This window comes from Rana temporaria, chromosome 9 (genome assembly GCF_905171775.1).
Source record: "Rana temporaria chromosome 9, aRanTem1.1, whole genome shotgun sequence".
NCBI lineage: Eukaryota > Metazoa > Chordata > Amphibia > Anura > Ranidae > Rana > Rana temporaria.
Window position 1 is genome coordinate 137,765,171 of NC_053497.1, and position 20,710 is coordinate 137,785,880.

The 20,710-nt window shown below is 44.7% G+C and overlaps 1 protein-coding gene across 1 annotated transcript in view; it reads left to right on the forward strand.

Moving 5' to 3' along the window:
• The first annotated feature begins 2,376 nt into the window (after positions 1 to 2,376).
• HMCN2 (hemicentin 2) overlaps positions 2,377 to 20,710 on the forward strand; it is a 345,628-nt gene continuing 327,294 nt past the window's right edge. The window contains 1 exon segment of the mRNA XM_040325278.1: positions 2,377 to 2,776. Coding sequence (XP_040181212.1) covers positions 2,542 to 2,776 — 235 coding nt within the window. The 5' untranslated portion in view covers positions 2,377 to 2,541.

A 20,710-nucleotide genomic window follows, 5' to 3' on the forward strand; every position in this document is an offset into this window, starting at 1 on the left:
AACATGCGTGAGGGCCGACCATTTTGCCTGACATTCTTTGAACCAATAATATTCGGTCTAAGTGTGTTCATCTGAGCACTAATACACTGCCAAACAATAATTATCTTGCCTTTGTGGCTGTGTGTAGGGAATAGATTAGCTGAGGTGTATTTGAATATATATATACAGTATATATATCTTGTCAATGCAGACTAATCTGTGCCCATATGCAGTCTCACCATTGCCATGAATGCAGCCTTACCATTGCCATGAATGCAGCCTCACCATTGCCATCAGTGCAGCCTGATCAATGCCCATCTGCAGCCTCGGAGAGGACAGGGAGGGGGGCGGGACGAGCACCAACAGATTACATACAGGAAAATCTCCTGTTTACTTGGAGGCCTCTTTCACACAAAGTCCCGACTCCTATGATAGACAGAACAGCCGTCTAATGGCAGCCCAGGAGATAGGACCTCCTATTTCAGCTGCCGCCGAGTAAACAGGAGATTCTGCTGTATGTAATCTGACGGCTCTCATCCCGCCCCCTCCCTGTCCCCTCCGAGGCAGCTCCGATAAATGCGGTGTATATCTTTTGTGGCCCTGGGGGTCCATAAAGACATGGATGAGCGAGTTTTGGGTGGAGGAACTTGACTGGCCTGCACATAGTCCTGAACTTAACCTGATAGAACACCTTTGGAATGAATTGGAGTGGAGACTGCAAGCCAGGCCTTCTCGTCCAACATCAGTTCCTGACCTCACGAAGGCACTTCTGGAAGAATGGTCAAACATTCCCATAGACACTCTCCTAAACCTTGTGGACAGCCTTCCCAGGAGAGTTGAAGCTGTTACAGCTGCAAAGGGTGGGCCAACTCAATATTGAACCCTACGGACTAAGACTGGGATGCCATTAAAATTCATGTGCATGTTAGGGCAGGTGTCCCAATACTTTTGAAAATATAGTGTGTGTGCATGATCTTGGTCCACCTTTCCCCAATGTAAGTGGGCATATCTCATACCTGAGGGTCAGGCATGGAAGCTGACAATACCTGTGGTGGTAGGCACTACTTTCTGAGTCCTGCTCAGGTTCACTGCCCCACTGCAGACTGGTCCCTTTTCACGATCCAAGTAAGAAAGTGGGGCTGTTTGGGTCGACTTGTAGACCAGGATTGAGAAAATGACAAAATGTGGAACTACAAGCCCCAGCGTGCCTAGCTAGCATTATATTGTAAACTTGTGGGTTAGTGAATACTATTGCAATGAAAACCTTTTTATTGTGTGTTGCCTGATTTATGATCTGTGAGCGTCACATACATAATAATGGAAGAATCTGTTTGATATTTTTTTTTTTCTCTGTCCAGCCCACAGAATGAAAATAAATATCCAACAGTGTATGGGCAGCTTTACACTGCTGAAATACTTACCTTTTTCATACCTGAGGGAAGACGTCTCTAGTGCCCCGTACACACGAGCGGTTTTCCAGTCGAAAAATAAAAACAATGTTTTTCCCGCCGGAATTCCTCTCAAGCCTGCCTTGCATACACACGGTCACACATAAGTCCAGTGAACTTGACTGTCAAGAACACGGTGACATAAAAGACTACGACGAGCCGACAAAATGAAGTTCTGTGCTTCGATTTTTTTTTTCCCCGTCGGAAAAGTATACAGGCGAACGGTTTTCCCGCTAGGATTTTTTTTCTGATGGGGGAAAAAAGAGATCCTGCTCTCTTTTTTTCCCGCCAGTTTTCCTGTGGGAAACAGTCCGATGGAGCATACACACGGTCGGGATTCCCGACGAAAAGTTCTCATTGCAGTTTTTCCGACGGGAAACCGGTCGTGTGTACGGGGCATAGGTCACAGCTTCAGCACAGTGAGGAGGAGGCAACGCAAAGCTCCAAAAAAAGTTTGTCCAACCTCCCTGAACAATAATGAGCAGATCTGAGGGGTACCTCTCTATGATCCAATCCTTGCCCAACCTTCTCACATTGGGGCAGGATTAATCGGTTGATGGGCAACGTGCACTATTTTTATTTCAGGATGCTTGAAACCTGAACTTAGTAGATTGTACAATCAGATTGTATTGTGTATGACCATCTGGAGAGTCGCCAGGCCTTGGCTGTGAGTTCCTGGGCTTTGCACATCATCGCCAGTCTTTGCACTGCCTTATTGGATAATGTGTATCAGCTTTGGCTTACATAGAGGGATGCTCTATTCGGATAGGGAGGGTTCCCCCCCTCCTTTCCTCCCTCTCAGGTATCCAGAGACTTGGCTTATCCTGGGCTAGTGCTGTGCAGGAGGCAGGGAGGGCTCTCTTTGTTTGCTGTGAGGGGCAGAGCCTTCTCCTCCCAAAACTTTGTGAGAAGGAGTGGGGGCAGGTTTCTGCTATAAAGCCTTAGCTGAGGCTGCCAGTGGAAGCATTGGACAAGCAGGAACACAGGGACATGTAGACTGCAGCCTCAGCAATAGTCCATCCTGAGTACAGATAAGGACAGCAGGCTGCGGAGAGCCCTCTGTCTCCCCCCCACCACTTCTGCCCATCACTTCTTGTTTCTTTCTTTTTTGGGAATGGCTTCAGGGGTCCCGAGCCTTTTACTGCTTCCTCTTCTGCTGGCCCAGGTGGGCTTCAGCGAACCCCAGGATATTGACGCCCCATCCCTAGCCTTCGTGTTTGATGTCACCGGCTCCATGTACGATGACCTCAGACAGGTGATCGAAGGCGCCAACCGCATCTTGGAGCGCACCTTGACCCGAAGGACCAAAACCATCAGCAGCTACGTTCTGGTCCCTTTTCACGATCCAGGTAAGAAAGAGGGGGGGGCTGTTTTGGGTCAACTTGTAGACAGGGGTGGACTGACCGCTCATGGGGCCCCCGGGCAATAGATTATGGGGCCACACAGTATACATACACACACCGAAAAGGTACTGGAGAGGCAAATATAATCTTGGGATTAAAAAAAAAACACAGATTTTTACATACTGTCCCTGGTTTTACTAAGGCTGGCAACCCTGATGGGGTCCCCTAGTGGCATAGGGCTCTCGGGCAGTGCCCGAATGGTCAGTCCGCCCCTGCTTGTAGACCAGGCTTGAGAAAATGACAGTTGTGAAACTACTAGTCCCAGAGTGCCCGGCTATCGTTAGATTTAGCGAATACTATTCCAAACGAAAATCATTTTATCGCGTGTTGCCTGATTTATGATCTGTGAGCCTCACATACATATAGGTCATATCCTTTAAGCCCAGACTTCCCCTCATTAAACAAAGGGCTAAAGTCCTTGGACCTATGAACTCACATACTATTTACATTCCAATGACAAACATCACTTGTTATGTTTTTATAGCTTGGATAACATCTCTTCCTAACAATTTCTAATGAAAATATTGTCATTTACGTGTTTTCAAACTTTATAAAAGTTTATTCAACTTTTTTTTTTTTTTTCTTTGGATCACTCAGCCCATCTTTGTGGTTGGGGTCGGCAATGGCAATCAAAGAGTTAACTCCCTAATGTGGTTTTATTTGGCTGAATAAAGGGATATTTGTTGCCAAAAAATGCCACCCCCCCACTAATCTCCGGCAGTGAAGTGCTATCAGGGGAGCCTGTTATAGGCATATATACATTCTTGCACACTTGACTACACATCTGTATATTATTTCATCAAGAACCACATAAAATAGCAAAAAAAAAAAAAAAAAGGAAGAAGGAAAAAAAAAAGACTTTAAAAGAAAAAGGCACATTTGCATCCTAATGCAAGTACAAAAAAAAACACAACACTTGAAATATATATTCACCCCAAAAAAAAGATACCGATGCAAGTAGAACCATTTGATGTTATCAAAAGAGGCATCTATTAAAAAAGAGTCAGGTCTAATAAACATACAGATGCAATACAATTTAAGGGCTGATTCCCACCAGCAGACGCACTGAACGCACAGCTGCTGGCGTGCACTGGGAGGACTTGGTGCCAAAGTGCCCATCCTGGCACATCAAACTGTTTGTTTTTTTGTTTGTTTTTTAGAACTTTATTGAAATGTCACAGGTAACATTTTATTAACTTTTTTTTCACAAAGCAGTGTTGGGATGCGGTGGTTTCTGCTGCAGACTACGGTGCCAAAAAAATGACTGCATGCAGTGGTGTTAACGAACCCCATAGTGTGGTGACACCATGGTGTGAACTGACACCAAACAAATTGCCTTAGGGCTCATTCACACTAGGAACTGCACATTTACTACACATTCTTTGCATGCACAGCGATGTGCATTTGACATGTATTTGCAGTGAACTTTTCCTAAGCTTGCATATCCTTTGAGGTCACCTCCATCTTCTTCCGGCTTGTATGTGCGTTGCATTGCATTTTCATACATTTGCGCACATTTCTGTAAATTTTTGGTGCAAGAAAATGCAGCATGCTGTACTTTTTGCACGGCACTCCAACAGTGTGAACTACTCACATTGGATAACCAGGATTTTGGACTGTCTATGCAGGTTGGTGTGAAATGGACCCTTATGTTTGCACTGGAATCCCATATTAAATGGTGTGTACTGGCCCTAATGCCGCGTACACGCGATCAGAATTTTCGACAACAAATGTTTGATGTGAGCTTTTGGTCGGATATTCCGACCGTGTGTACGCTCCATCGGACATTTGCTGTCGGAACTTCCGACAACAAATGTTTGAGAGCTGGTTCTCTATTTTTCCCACAACAAAAGTTCTTGTCGATAATTCCGATCGTGTGTATGCAATTGCGACGCTCAAAAATCCTATGCATGCGCGGAATCATTGAACTTAATTTTTTTCGGCTCGTCATAGTGACCGCGTTCTTGACGTTTGGAATTTCCGACAACATTTGTGTGACCGTGTATATGCAACACAAGTTTGAGCCAACATTCCGTCGGAAAAAAAAATCACGGTTTTGTTGTTGGAATGTCCAATCGTGTGTAGCAGCATAACACTACAATGAGAGTGAGCAGTGGTCCCATATACGACAAGCAATTGCGCAGATTACAAAACCTGTTCCTGTTATTTACTTCCACTGATCACACTTGTCTATTTTCCTGCATTCATTTTACTGCATGAAAACGCATGTCAAACAGAAATCCCATTCATTCCTATGGGGTTAATTTACACATATGTATTGCTGCTTGGAGCATTTCTAGAAGATGGTAACAGCTGCATCTGTGCATTAGACAAGATAATCTACTTCTATGTGGTTGATGCTTTTCGGTACCTTGGAAAGTCCCTTTTCTGAATGTTTTCCTCTCATTTTACATAATGCATGATCAAAATATGGCTGCCTAATTACTAATGTTTTTACATGGAGGACCTTTCTGAGTAAAAAGCACCGTGCGTACGTGTATACATGTTTAAAATAATTTTTTCACTTTTTGCTGCCAGTGTTTTAATATATACACTATGGGGTAGATTCACGTAGAATGGCGCAACTTTGTGCGGGCGTAACGTATCCTATTTACGTTACGCCTCCGCAACTTTTACAGGCAAGTGCCGTATTCTCAAAAAAAAGTTGCGGCGGCGTAGCGTAAATAGGCCGGCGTAAGCCCGCCTAATTCAAATTGTGAAGAGGTGGGCGTGTGTTATGTAAATCAGGCTTGACCCGACGTGATTGACGTTTTTCCCGAACAGCGCATGCGCCGTCCGTGGAATTTCCCAGTGTGCATTGCTCCAAAGTAGGCCGCAAGGACATCATTGGTTTCAACGTGAACGTAAATGACGTCCAGCCCCATTCATGGACGACTTACGCAAACTACATAACTTTTTCAAATTTCGACGCGGGAACGACGGCCATACTTACTTGCGCCACCATATAGCAGGGATAACTATACGCCGGGAAAAGCCTAACGTAAACGGCGTAACTGTACTGCGTCGGCCGGGCGTACGTTCGTGAATTCGCGTATCTAGCTGATTTACATATTTCGACGCGTAAATCAGCGTACACGCCCCTAGCGGCCAGCGTAAATATGCAGTTACGATCCGACGGCGTAAGAGACTTACGCCTGTCGGATCTAATAGATATCTATGCGTAACTGATTCTGAGAATCAGGCACATAGATACGACCGGCTGGACTCAGAGATATGACGGCGTATCTGGAGATACGCCGTCGTATCTCCACTGAGAATCTGGCTACTATAATCTATATTACCAAAGGTTTGGGCCGCTTGCCTTTACACGCACATGAACTTTAATGTAGGGTGACCGGACACTGTCCCCGGATTGGATTTGAACAGGAGCTGGGGCAATTTCAAAGACAGTCAGCGCAGAATTAAAAATAAAAATTCAGAATTACACCCCCCCCCGCTCCGCTGCTCCATCTAGCTTAGGGGGGTGTATATTTTCCATTATCTGTGCCCCTTTCTGATGATCACGCTGGTCGGTGCAGAGGAAATATTTACTTGCATCTTCTTCTGCCTTGGCTCAAGTCCTGGCCAAGTGCCTGCCTGCTTATCTCCTTGCCTTCCCCGGTGGAGTGATCTTCCTCCGCTCCCCACCCAGTAGTATCCAAGGTCCGGAGAGCGAGACTACAGAGGCCAGGAGGCAGGAGGCGGCGGCGGCGATGGGCAGAGAGTCGCTGATTGCTACTATTACTAAAAAAAAAAAAAATACTTGTGGTAATATCGAGCATAAATTGAAACACTGGCAGCTACCGCGTTTCCCTGAAAATAAGCCTGGGTCTTATATTAATTTTGTCAACAAAAGACACAGTAGGGCTTATTTTCAGGGTAGGGCTTACCACGTAATGTTCCTTTATAGCTGCAAAGGGCGGGTCAACTCAATATTGAACCCTACGGACTAAGACTGGGATGGCATTAAAGTTCATGTGCGTGTAAAGGCAGTTGTCCCAATACTTTTGGTAATATAGTGTATGTACATACTCCTATGTAGTCGTATATACACGCATAAATTCTATCGATATTTTACAGTGTTGAACACATTGCTACATTACAAATTTCCCCATAGACAACAATGCATTCGCATTCAGACCTGTAAAAAAAAAAAAGCTACACAGCTACAAATGTAGCATTTTTTTGGCATATGTGCAAGAGGCCTAAAAGCTGTGCTAAAATTTTAAAAAGTGGGAGTTAAAGTGGACATGTTGCGTTTGTTTGGACCACAGTAACCCCGATCTCTTCGATTTTTAGTAAGGGAGTTAACATGGTTGGCCAGGGGGGCAGTAAAAGCATGCGATTGAGCCGCAGTTTCATTGCTACTGACAACCTACATAAGGCTTCATTCACACTTGTGCAACTTTTCATGCAACTTTGGACATTAAAGTTACATGACAAGTCGTTCCCCATGTTTTCCAAAGATAACCATTCATATATGTGTGACTTAAAGCGGAGGTTCACCCTCAAAATTAACTTTCTATCTATGCTATCTGCAGCCTTAATAAAAGCTTGTAGCGTTGTAATTTTTTTTAAAATCTGTACACTTACCTGTCTTCAGCCTCACTTCTGGGTCTTCTTCCTTGCGGGGAGTGGGCGTGTTGCTCCTTTTGCCCGACGGGGAGCTCTGCGCAATGTCTCCTGGGAGTGAGTGTTGATCCTCCCAGGAGACGATTGACGTGCGGGTAAAGCGCGTCATCGCCTTCCGAAAATATCCAAAAATACCCGACGGGGACTCGGCTCTTTACGGTGCTACGCGGCGCCTGCCGTGTAGAGCTGACTGCGCAGGCGCCGTAAAGTGCCGAGTCCCATCTCGGATATTTTCGGAAGGCGTGACGGGCTTTACCCGCACGTTAATCATCTAGGCCTTGTCTTAGGAACGCCTACTCCCCAGGGGAGCGAGAACCCGGAAGCCGGGTGAAAAGAACGAAAATAAAAGTAAGTAAAGCGGGGGGGAAAAAAATCCAGCATACTGTTGATGTCAGCAGTATGCTAGAAGTAAAGGTATATAGATGTTTTAGGGTGAACCCCCGCTTTAAAGCTGCAGCAACTTCAATGTAGTTCATACACCACATTGGTTTGACTTTTATGCAACCCGAGGGCCATAGACTTGAATGTTAATCCTCAAAAGTTGCATGAAAGTCATACCTGAATGTTATACAATGCAACAGTTGTCCATTATCACTGATCAAAGTCATATCCAAATTTCACCCATCCAAAGTTGCACCCCAAAGTCAGTGCAACTTCGGAGTCGTACAAGTGTGAATGGAGCCTAAAGCTGGACACACACTATACAACTATTGTTGTTCGATTTACCTTCAACTATGTGGTGCAAGGGTCGGCCTGATTGCATACAAATTGAAAGTGTTTAGGTTTGACCTCATATTATATGATTTTGGTAAATCTTAAGAAGGAAATGCAGACGCTCAGAACTGTATACATGCAAAATTAAACTACTCGTCCCATGCGGCTGGCAGTACCACCACGAATGTGATGTCATTCAGCAGTATGGGGCTGCGCCTAACCATGTTTAAGGCTGGATTCACACCTATGCATTTTTAGTGCTTTTTGCATTTTGCACTACAGAACATGTTCCATAGGAAACCATGTTAAATGGACTGTAGTGCAAATCTGCAAAAAGAACTAAAACTGCATAGGGATGAATCCATCCTAATAGTGGTTACAGCACAGTTGTTTGGCAATTTTAGAGTTAAAACGGGGGGGGGGGGGAATATATCACCTCCCAGCCGCCTGTCAACGCCCTCTGAAAAGCAATCCACCTCCCATCACTTCTCATTGCGGTGGCCACAGGTCTGAACAAGGCCTAAATGAATCCCTCTATATTGCAGATGAAGATCAGTTTTTGCACACAGCTGTCATTGTGTATTGTGTTATGTTTGGCTTGTGCCGGCCTTTGAAGTACCCATAAAGGCTCAGATTTTGCTGTTGCAATGAGGGTGCGTCCACAGCTGTCTGCATGACAACAAAAAAAAAGTGTCAGGACTTCCTGCTGAGTGTAAGAGATACTTTAAGATGCTCAACAAGCAAAAATAAAGAAAATATAGAAGCCGTCCCAATTACAAACATGATTGTTTTACTGCCTTGCTACAGCAAATCTTCTAAAAAGGTGGCAATCTGCTTTAAAGGCAATTAGACCAATATAGAGGAATTATTACAAAGACACATGTGTCTTCCCACATAGGCGATGAGTAACAGTGATACACGGCCAGATCTGTGTTCACAAAAGGAGGAACACGAGGCTCCTTGCCGGCTTCTATCATCTCAGTGTGATCCAGTTTGTAGAGATCAAAAGCAACCCATTGATGGTGTGTGTGTTTTGTCACCCAGTGTTTGTTCCTTTGACACCTTGTCTTTGAATAAGCTGAGGGTCAGGCTCTTTATCTGTGTGATCTGGAGGATGCTGGTGTTTGAACAATGTGTCACTGCTGAGAGGACACAATATTGACTCTAGATCATTCAATACACATCACTCACGGTACCCATTGACTGCCCCAGCCTGCACTTATCAAAGATGCAAACCCAATCACTTACATCTCATGTAACATGATAATGTCAGTTCAAAGGGATTTTTCAACCTACAGCTTTTATTAATATAATACCGGGTGATTCTGCCCTGTTCTGGTTACAGTGGTCCTGTTGTGTCCTGGTTAGAGTGGTCCTGTCGTGTCCTGGTTAGAGTGGTCCTGCCGTGTCCTGGTTAGAGTGGTCCTGCCGTGTCCTGGTTAGAGTGGTCCTGTCGTGTCCTGGTTAGAGTGGTCCTGTCGTGTCCTGGTTAGAGTGGTCCTGTCGTGTTCTGGTTAGAGTGATTCTGCCGTGTCCTGGTTAGAGTGATTCTGCGGTGTTCTGGTTAGAGTGATCCTGTCGTGTTCTGGTTAGAGTGATCCTGTCGTGTTCTGGTTAGAGTGGTCCTGTCGTGTCCTGGTTAGAGTGGTCCTGTCGTGTCCTGGTTAGAGTGGTCCTGTCGTGTTCTGGTTAGAGTGATTCTGCGGTGTTCTGGTTAGAGTGATCCTGTCGTGTTCTGGTTAGAGTGATCCTGTCGTGTTCTGGTTAGAGTGATCCTGTTGTGTTCTGGTTAGAGTGGTCCTGCCGTGTCCTGGTTAGAGTGATCCTGTCGTGTTCTGGTTAGAGTGATCCTGTCGTGTTCTGGTTAGAGTGATCCTGTTGTGTTCTGGTTAGAGTGGTCCTGCCGTGTCCTGGTTAGAGTGGTCCTGCCGTGTCCTGGTTAGAGTGATTCTGCGGTGTTCTGGTTAGAGTGATTCTGCAGTGTTCTGGTTAGAGTGGTCCTGTCGTGTTCTGGTTAGAGTGGTCCTGCCGTGTTCTGGTTAGAGTGATCCTGTCGTGTTCTGGTTAGAGTGATTCTGCGGTGTTCTGGTTAGAGTGATTCTGCGGTGTTCTGGTTAGAGTGATTCTGCAGTGTTCTGGTTAGAGTGGTCCTGTCGTGTTCTGGTTAGAGTGGTCCTGCCGTGTTCTGGTTAGGGTGGTCCTGTCGTGTCCTGGTTAGAGTGGTCCTGTCGTGTCCTGGTTATAGTGATCCTGCCGTGTCCTAGTTAGTGGTACTGCCGTGTCCTGGTTAGAGTGGTCCTGCCGTGTCCTGGTTAGAGTGATCCTGTCGTGTTCTGGTTAGAGTGATCCTGCCGTGTCCTGGTTAGATTGGTCCTGCCGTGTCCTGGTTAGAGTGGTCCTGCCGTGTCCTGGTTAGAGTGGTCCTGCCGTGTCCTGGTTAGAGTGGTCCTGCCGTGTTCTAGAGCTGCACGATTCTGGCTTAAATGAGAATCACAATTTTTTTTGCTTAGAAGACAGATCACGATTCTCTCACCATTCTTGCGGCGTAACATCATCTTTCACATTAAAAAATTGGGCTAACTTTAATGTTTCGTTTTTTTTTTTTTATTCATTGAAGTGTATTTTTCCCCAAAAAATTGGATTTGAAAGACAGCTGGGCAAATACAGTGTGACATAAAATTTTGCAGCAATTGCCATTTTATTCCCTAGGGTCTCTGTTAAAATATATATATATATAATGTTTGGGGTTCCAAGTAATTTTCCAGCAAAAAAATATTCATTTTAACTTAAGAAACAAGTGTCAGAAAAAAGATTTGGACTTTAAGTGGTTGAACTTCCTACATTTACACAGAAGTTTGCTCTAAGAAGGAAGTTAGTTACAATGTTTCATGTTGTTACAAACTTGGCAGACTGCCTGGATGTTTTTTCTTTACACACACAAATTCCGAAAGAAAAAGTCGTCTGGAGCCTACACGTGGTCGGAAATTTCTGACCAAAAGCTCACATCAAACTTTTCTTGTCGAAAATTCTGACCGTGTGTACGCGGCATTAGAGATATATATATATATATATTTTTTTTTTTTAAAGACACAGGTTTCAGAAATAGTAAGGATGCTGGGAGCAGTAGTAACTCTTTCTTTGGCAACATGTGCAGTACAGTGCAGTATAGATAAAACTACTCTTGCAGTATCAGAAGAAACAGTTCCCAACACAGTACTGGTACAGTCCTTTTTGGCACAGTTTTGATATAGCAGTGCAGATAAGTCGGATTGAACCGGAAAGGCCTGGCAGCTACAGGGCGGTATATTTTCAGTGCAGAAGTCAAAATGCGGACCCGGCCTATTTTCCCAGAACAGTATCTGCTTGTGGGGTGGCTGGCAGGCTAGAGGCACTGGCAACACTAGAGGAAGTAGGAACGTTTTCTGTGGCAAATCTAGAGACTGGTGTCTTGAGGATGTATAGCAGTGTAGGGACACTTGCTTTCCTTGCGCTGGAACCTTGCTTTAATGCTCAACTTCTCTCCCCGACAAAGCGGGTTCCTGTCCCTATGCTAGCCACTTGTAAAATGTGCACCAAATCCTGCAGGGCACTATTATTTATTAGCACTGCCCCAACCAAGATGACCATTGAAGGCCACTGCGGTTTGCAGTGTCCAATGAGACAACTGCTCCCCTGGTGACACCTATGGAAGCAGCAGAGGAACTTTAATCCCCTGAGTCTCCACTCCATCCCAATGGTGGCAAGACTCCATCTGCTGGGTGGAGTAGAAACTACACTTGCCAACAGGTACACATAAAGTGGAGGTTCACCCAAAAAGTTAATTTTTAACATTATATTGAGGCTCATTTTGTCAAGTGGAAACGGGTGTTTTTTTTTTTTAAATCGAAGCAGTACTTACCGTTTACCGCAGCCCATACCCGCTTCCGGGTATGGGCTGCGGGACTGGGCGTTCCTATTTGATTGACAGTCTTCCGACAGGCTTCCGACGGTCGCATACATCGCGTCGCGATTTTCCGAAAGTAGCCGAACGTCGGTGCGCAGGCGCCGTATAGAGCCGCACCGACGTTCAGGTTCTTTCGGCTACTCGTGACGCGATGTATGCGACCGTTGGAAGCCTGTCAATCAAATAGGAAAGCCCAGTCCCGAAGACCATACCCGGAAGCGGCGGAGAAGATCTATCTCTAAAACGGTAAGTACTGCTTCGATTTAAAAAAAAAAAAACCCCGATTCCCCTTGACAAAATGAGCCTCAATCTAATGTTAAAAATTGTTTTTCGGGTGAACTCCCGCTTTAAGGAAGAAGGGCTCTAGTAGCCTCCAGAATGTAAGCCCTGAACTAATGTTCTGCCTTAAGAATGCTGAAAATGACTCTACATAAAAACACAGGAGAGGAGAGGTTTTGTTGCCTGTTCCCTTTAAAAGCTCCTCCTCACAATTAGTGCCCATACACACGATCTGACTTTTTGAAAACAAAGGTCCGACAGACTTGATTGGACAATCCGACCGTGTGTATACTCCATCGGACAATTGTCTTCGCTTTTTCATCGGACATATGTTCGCTGTGCATGCGCGCAAAACTTTTCGACAACAAATGTCCGATGGAGCATAATCCCATAGTGTGTACCCAAGACAAGTCTATCGGACAAACATGCATGCTCAGATCCAATGCTAAAGATTAGACAACAATAGCAGAAGTTTACCAAAGGGTGGCGGTAAAGAGCTGAAAAACCACGTGACTTGGTGAATGTTGGCTGAAAAAGTCCTGCCGTGTGTATGCAGAACAAGTTCACGGCCAACGCCCCTTCGGAGCAAAATCCACAGGAAAGTCAGATGGAAGTGCGATCGTGTTTATAAGGCTTTCGACTCACCCACAGGCAAGCAGCAGAAGCTAGAGGTACTGAACATACCAAGTTCTTTAATACGCAGCAAGGTAGCACAGGGCTCCATGATGCCAGATAAAACATTTTTTTTTTTCTAAATCTCAGCTATACTTAGGAACTTTAAATATTTTCCTGAAGAAATGATAAAACATGACCTGGTAGTGGCCACTAATGACTATTCTTAGAAATACTGTTCTACAATATATATGCAAGGGGCCATAGCATTATGATGGGGAGCAGGGCTGTCTTAATGAGAGTAAAGGGGAAACAATAACTACAAGTAGATACTGATGGTCAGACTTTGAGGCCAAGGAAGTATATTAAAAAATAAAGTTTAATATCATATTAAATTACAAACAAATATACATGGTAATAAATACAATTACAAAAATGACCACTGTACACGAAAATCCTTCGAAGTCGCCGACGCACGTTTCGCCGTGGGGCTTCTTCAGGACGATAACAAGGATTTCGTAGAGTAACGTATAACAGAGAACAAGTAGTTGTCTGTAATGATACAGGGTAATGGGTTATTTACATTGCTGAAATAAGGGCACACCTGGGCCCTAGCTGCATGGGGGGCCCCTGCACTTCCCCCAAAGCAGCTGGTCCTTGAGCCCACACTGCCCTGAAATTGGGGTCCCCATGATGGCACTGAGAGTGATAAATACACAGGGGAGGCAGTCTGCCTCCTACCTACTTGATGTCTGTTTACCTGCACTATCATCATTGTAGGGGCCCCAGAGCATTACCTTGCCCAGGGGACCATGATGCTATTAAGACGGCCCTGATGGGGAGTCTTAGTTGTGCTTGTTTACAGGCCATGGAAGGTGAGACTTCTGCAGGGTACCAGATGGTAGAATCTGATTCTGACTCAATCGTTGGACTTCTTGAAAATCTTCTTCATATCTTGTAGAAATGTATCAGGATCCCAGCTCATCGCTGTATCTTAAAATGGCTTTGGTCCATGGTAATAAGGAATTTCCTTTTGTGTAGTCATTGTAATCAAACCCCAGTATACAGTAAGTTTAAAAAAGGAAATACTCAGAAAAATACTGGAGAAAAATGTAATTGGGATATGAGGACCCCATCACACTGACTACAGGGCTTTCGTGGCAACTGCTGGTCATATTTGGAATATAAATGTCATAATACAGCATATGGAGGCCTGTGCACACCATAAACCTGGCTATGCAAGCTGTACGCTATCATTATAATTTAACACCTGGCCTGTGTTGTAGGAGTTTTTCCAGGAACAGCTGAGATAGCAAGGTCTCATGACCTCCAGATTTTTACATTTACTGCTGAAGCACAAGGCTATAAATTCAGTTTTTAAAAACCAGACCCAGGCGATAAGAAATTCCTCTTGTGCATAGCTGATGATGCCTGAAAAATACCAAGGTGAAGTAAGGCTTTACTACAAAGGTCCTTGTTCATTTTGGGTTCACAAGCTTCATATAGAGACATTTTAGGTGACTGTCATGTATGGACCATAGAGATGGCCATACTGTGTCATGGAGTTATGTCTTGGTAGAATCAGTAGGCAAGACATTGAACCCATGCCTCATACTGGTAATCCAGCCATACACATACACAGACAGACTGTCACACAGTGGTAACGTTTTGAACTCAATATTTTCCCAATGTTCATCGCTGGACATATCAAGAAAATTAAATGTTGGGTTCACGTACTCTTTAATTTTAATTAAGCTGCAATAAGATCAATTGGGCTTTGCTCCGGTGGGCGGAAGATGGAGTGTAGAGAAATTTAGGTAGATTCAGAAAGAGTTAGGCCGGCTTATCAGTAGATAAGCCAACCTAACTCAGAATCTACGCCGCCTCATGTTTAAGTGTATTCTCAAACAGAGATACACTTAAACATATCTAAGATACGACAGCTTGCGCCGTCCTATCTTAGGTTGCAATATTGAGGCTGGCCGTAAGGTGGCGCTTCCATTGCGGTCGGCGTAGAATATGTAAATTAGTAGATACGCCGATTCACGAACGTACGCCCGGCCGCCGCAGTACATTTACGCCGTTTCTGTAAGGCATTATCAGGCCTAAAGTTATTCTGTCTAATAGATGGAATAATAATGTTAAAGTATGGCCGCCGTTCCCGCTTCGAAATTCGAAATTTTTACGTTGTTTGCGTAAGTCGTCCGTGAATAGCGATTTACGTCGTTTACGTCTACGTCGAAATCAATAGGCCCGTGTGGCGCACTTAGCCGCAATGCACACTGGGAAATGTAGGCGCCCGGCGCATGCGCAGTTTAAAAAGACGTCAATCACGTCGGGTCAAGCCTCATTACCATTAAACACGCCCCCTCAGACACATTTGAATTAGGCGCCCTTACGCCCGCCTGCTTTAGGCTACGCCGTCGTAACTTAGCAGGCAAGTACTTTGAGAATCAAGTAATTGCCTCGCTAACTTACGGCGGCGTAGCCTAAACACGCTAAGCTACGCCGCCGCAACTTTGCACCATTCTCTCAGAATCTACCTAATTGAGTATAACAGCGGTGGGGGCAACCAAGGCCAAAACAAAGTTTACCTAAAGTGGTTGCAAACCCTTTTATATATACCCAGTGAAATGACTGGCCTTAAGTCATACACAGAAATTAAACAAATCCTCTTGCATAGGTTGTATCTGTTTATCTGCAGCATTCTCTTCTATACATCCATTCAAAGTGCTGAATTATAACGCTTGAGTCTGAGGCTGCATTCACATCTATGCGACAGCAGCGTACGGCGTACGCGGCGTATTTTGCCGCGAGTGTGTATCTTTTTTTTTTTAAGATTCTTCCCATTGCTGTCAATGGGCGAACGCCAATGTCGCCTGAAAAAAAGGGTGCGGGACTTTTTTTCAGGCGACAGGCGTTCGGCGTCTATGAGATGTGAACCATCTCCATAGACAGCAATGGGAATTCTCCCCTCTAGCGGCAGAAGCGGCCGGCGTCGGGCGTTTTGTCGCACAGATGTGAATGGAGCCTAAGAGTTCAGAAAAAAGAAGGGGGGAAAACTGAAGTCACACTCTGCCTAGAGGAGGAGAGCTCTGACAGCTGATTGAAGGGAAGGGACTCATCCCCCATTCACACAGGAACAGAGCTGAGGCTGTCAATTAGCTGGAGGTCCCTCCCTGTCACCATGTTTCTCTAAGGCCCCTTTCACACTGGGGCGGGAGCCACGGTGGCGGTATAGCGCCGCTAAAAATAGCGGCACTATACCGTCGGATTTGCCGCGGGATTTGGCCGATAGCGTTGCGGTATTAACCCCCGCTAGCGGCCGATAAAGGGTTAATACCGCCCGCAATGCGCTTCTGCAGAGGCACATTGCGGGCGGTATTGCCGCGGTTTCCCATTGTTTTAAATGTAAAGGAGCGGTATACATACCGCTCCTCTCACCGCTCCAAAGATGCTGCTGACAGGAGATTTGTTTCTCTCCTGCCAGCGCATCGCCTCAGTGTGAAAGCCCTCCGGCTTTCACATTGAGGTTGCTGGGCAGGAGTTTTTCAGGCGCTAAAGCAGCGCTATTCTTAGCGCTGGACTGCTTAAAAAACTCCTCAGTGTGAAAGGGGTCTTAGTGTCAGGAAAACCTGTCTGTGATATTTTATGCTGATAGCAGAGGAAGGAGGCAGAAGACAATAGTGACACTTGGTGCTTTTAATTGAGACAAGTACACACTAGGGATATGCTTTATTCATATTTCATGTCTGAGCTTTACAACCACTTTAAGTATTCTTATTAGGGTCCATCTACAGAAAGAATTGCAGTGGAAAATATGCCCCTTCTATCTAGGTGACCATGTGGTTCAATTCCAAGTTAACCCATATTGTTCCTTTGGCCTCTATTACAGTCTGCACATGAAGTAGCTCCACCCCTGAGGAACATAACTTTGCATGTATACAATATCTGGTGAATTCTGCACCCCCCTCTCTTGAAATTTATGTCAACCCCCTCATGGGCAGATCCTCATTATGGAAATTTCTTCAACAGGATAGTACCAAGTACAAACAATATATGAATGTAGTGTTGAAACCAGATAGTATTGAGTTTAGAGTAGAGGTTATATAAATGTTACAAAACAGGACTTTAATTTGGGTAGGGAAGAGGAAAGGGTTGAGGGTCATGCTGTGTATTGTGTGATGGGGCTGTGTTTTTGGGGTGACAAATCCATTGACGTTATTGTGGCAACAAATCTTTCATGCTAATTGTTCGCATACATAAAGAAAAATGAGGGCACATGTTACACCCCAGCCCCTTGTGGTGTTTTTATTCTATACATGCATATCTGTGATATGTTGGTCTGGTCAATTGCCTCATAAAGGGGGGTGTAAAGGTTTGTTTTCTAAATAGGTTCCTTTAATCTCGTGCATTGTTGGTTCACTTACCTTTTCCTTCGATTTCCCTTCTAAATGTTTTTTTTCTTTGTCTGAATTTCTCACTTCCTGTTCCTCCTCAGTAAGCTGTTCTGGCCGACTAACCCCCAGCCAGATGGGGGCAAGCTTACTGAGGAGGAACAGGTAGTGAGAAATTCAGACAAAGAAAAAAAACATGGAAATCGAAGGAAAAGGTAAGTGAACCAACACTGCACTAGCTTAAAGGAACCTATTTGGAAAATAATAAATGAACCTTTACAACCCCTTTAACTCAAGTGCTGCTGGGTATTTCCTACAACATTAGATTTATTTGTAACTTTAGTATCTATGACTGTGAGACTGTTCCATGAATCTACCTCCCGTTCTGTAGTATATTATTTCCCCACATTTCCTCTCATTTTTATTGATGAATTCCTTAGCAGAACATTTGCCCCCCTGTGAAGGAGTGGAGTGGACAAACTTTTTGATTTGGTATCACTATTTAGTGGGGCCGATTAAAGTCCATGTTTCACTGCGTGACCACATACAGGACTTCTGTTACACAACAAGGTCCCGTGTGTGCGCCTTCAGTCTTCTAATTCTTTTCCATGAAAGTGAAACATGCTGATGGCAGCTGTATATGTCTCCATCCAGCTGGGAATATAATTACATTAATCCATTCTCAATGTTGGGAATAATTGAACCATATGTTTAAAACATGAAAACGACACAGACCAAAGAGTAGGCCGGAAGAAAGACAGTGAATATACAAGGAGGCCGTGGGGCTCCTGTATAATCCTAAACCAGCCGGGTGGTTTCCTGAGCTCCTCTGTTCTTTTGCTATAGCTATGTCCTGATACTAGGAATCCATCTTTTTGTCAATGGGGTAGATTCACGTACCTTTTACGCCGTAATTTGAAATCCGCGCCCGCGTATCGTTACACCGATTCTCAAAGGCAGATACGCTAAAAAAATAGGCTTCCTCCGCCGACGTAACTTGAATGCGGCGGCGTGTGTGCAATATTACGTTGGCCGCTAGGGGCGCTTCTGTTGTTTTTCAGCGTAGAATATGCAAATTACCTAGATACGCTGATTCACAAACGTAGGTGCGCCCGGCGGTAGTTGTTTGCGTAAAGGCTTTTTCTGCGTAAGGTTGCTCCTGTTATTAGGAGGCGCAGCCAATGTTAAGTATGGACGTCGTTCCCGCTTCGAAATTTGAATTATTTACGTTGTTTGCATAAGTCGTTCGTGAATAGGGCTGGACGTAATTTACGTTCACATCGAAACCAATACGTCGTTGCGCCGTACTTGGAAGCAATGCACACTGGGATATGTACACGGACGGCGCATACAAAACGTCAATCACGTCAGGTCATCATACATTTACATAAAACACGCCCCCCTTCCACATTTGAATTACGCGCGCTTACACCGGCCCCATTTACGCTACGCCGCCGTAACTTACAGGGCAAGTGCTTTGTGAATACTGCACTTGCTCCTGTAAGTAACGGCGGCGTAGCGTAAATACGATACGCTGCACCGCCGTAAGAAGAAGCGCACGTACCTGAATCTACCCCACTGTTTCTAAAAGGGTTCCTAAATGGGCTATCCACTCTAGTGTGTTTTTATTTTATTTTTTTAATAGGTGTGCTAAGTCAGCCTCTGGCTTATATATCTTGGGTGTCTCAAAAGCTAGATCTCCCATCCACAATTCCTATCTCTCCTCTTGCACACCTAGGAGTTTTGGATGTTCTTACCCACATTTGTGTTTTCTAGATCCTCGGTTACATTCTCCATAATCAAGGAACTCAACTCAGAAGTCTCATCAACAGAGTTCCCGAGAGATATAATAAATTGTCTTGTGGTTAACTCTCCAGCATCTACCAAATTTTGGAATATCAGTTTTAGGTTATTGACTCTTTTAAAGTAGTGGTTCTCAACCTGAGGTACCCCCAACTGGTCATGTTTTTAAGGGAAATTCACGAAAAATGTGACTTGTTGGGGGTACTTGAGGAATGAGGTTGGGAACACTGATTTAAGCTCTATTCACTCTTGTAATGCCCCGTGCACACGATCGGTTTTCCCAGTGGTAAAAAGTCAGCCGGGAGAACCGAGGGGAAAGCTGAGAGCCTGATCAGCAACTTTTTCCCCCTATACACGGCTGGTTTTCCTGGCAGGAAAACTGTCATGAGCCATGTGTATGCTCCACCGCAGTATTTGCCCATAGGAAAACTGCCAGGAAAAAGACCGCCGGGAATCCGGACAGGTAAAAAGAAAACATGTTCTCATTTTTCCCGCCGGGATTCTCGGTGGGGAAAACTGCCATGGAACATACACACAGACAGTTTTCCCAGCCAAAAGCTGTCATGGCAGTTTTCCTGACAGGAAAACTGGTCGTCCTAAAAGAAACATAGTTTTTCTCGACGAGATTCTTGTCAAGCTTTCCTTGCATACACACTGTCAAGACAAAATCTCGTCATTCTCAAACGCGGTGACGTACAATACGTACGACGGCACTATAAAGGGGAAGTTCGATTCCACTGGCGCCACCCTTCGGGCTGCTTTTGCTAATCTTGTGTTACCACGTGTTAGTAAAAGTTTGGTGAGAGACCATTCGTACTTTTCAGTCTGTTACAGCGTGACGAATGTGCTATCTCCATTACAAACGCTACTTTTACCGAAGGTGCGCTCCCCGTCTCATATTTTTTTTCTGAGCATGCGTGGGTTTCTAAGCATACACACAAATGTGTTTCTCGTTGTAAACCAGCCGGACGAGAAACACGACAAGGAAATTGAGACTCCCGATGAGAAAAAAAGAGCATGTTCTCTTTTTTTCTGGTCGAGACCCACAACCGTTTTCTCCACGAAAAACATACACACGACCGTTTTTCTCGGCAAAAAAGCTCTGCCAGCAGTTTTCTTGATGGTTTTTGCAGAGAAAAACGGTCGTGTGTATGAGGCTTTAGACTCCAAAGTTGTGCGACCTTTGTGTGCAACTTTGAGACAACCTTAGATGGGTGTAACTTGTCCTTCTGCAAAGTCGACCCACGGTTGCATGTAAAACATTCAGGTAGGACTTTCATGCAACTTCTGAGGGTTAACCTTAGAAGTTCATGGCCCTCCAAGTTGTGTGAAAGTTGGACCAAAGTAGTGCATGAATTACTTTTGAGTTGCTCAAATATGAATGGTTATCATTGGAAAACATAGAGTACGACTTGTCATGCGATTTTGATGTCCAAAGTGGCATGACAAGTCACATAAGTGTGAATAGGGTGTCAGAGGATCATTTCAACCAGAATTGAA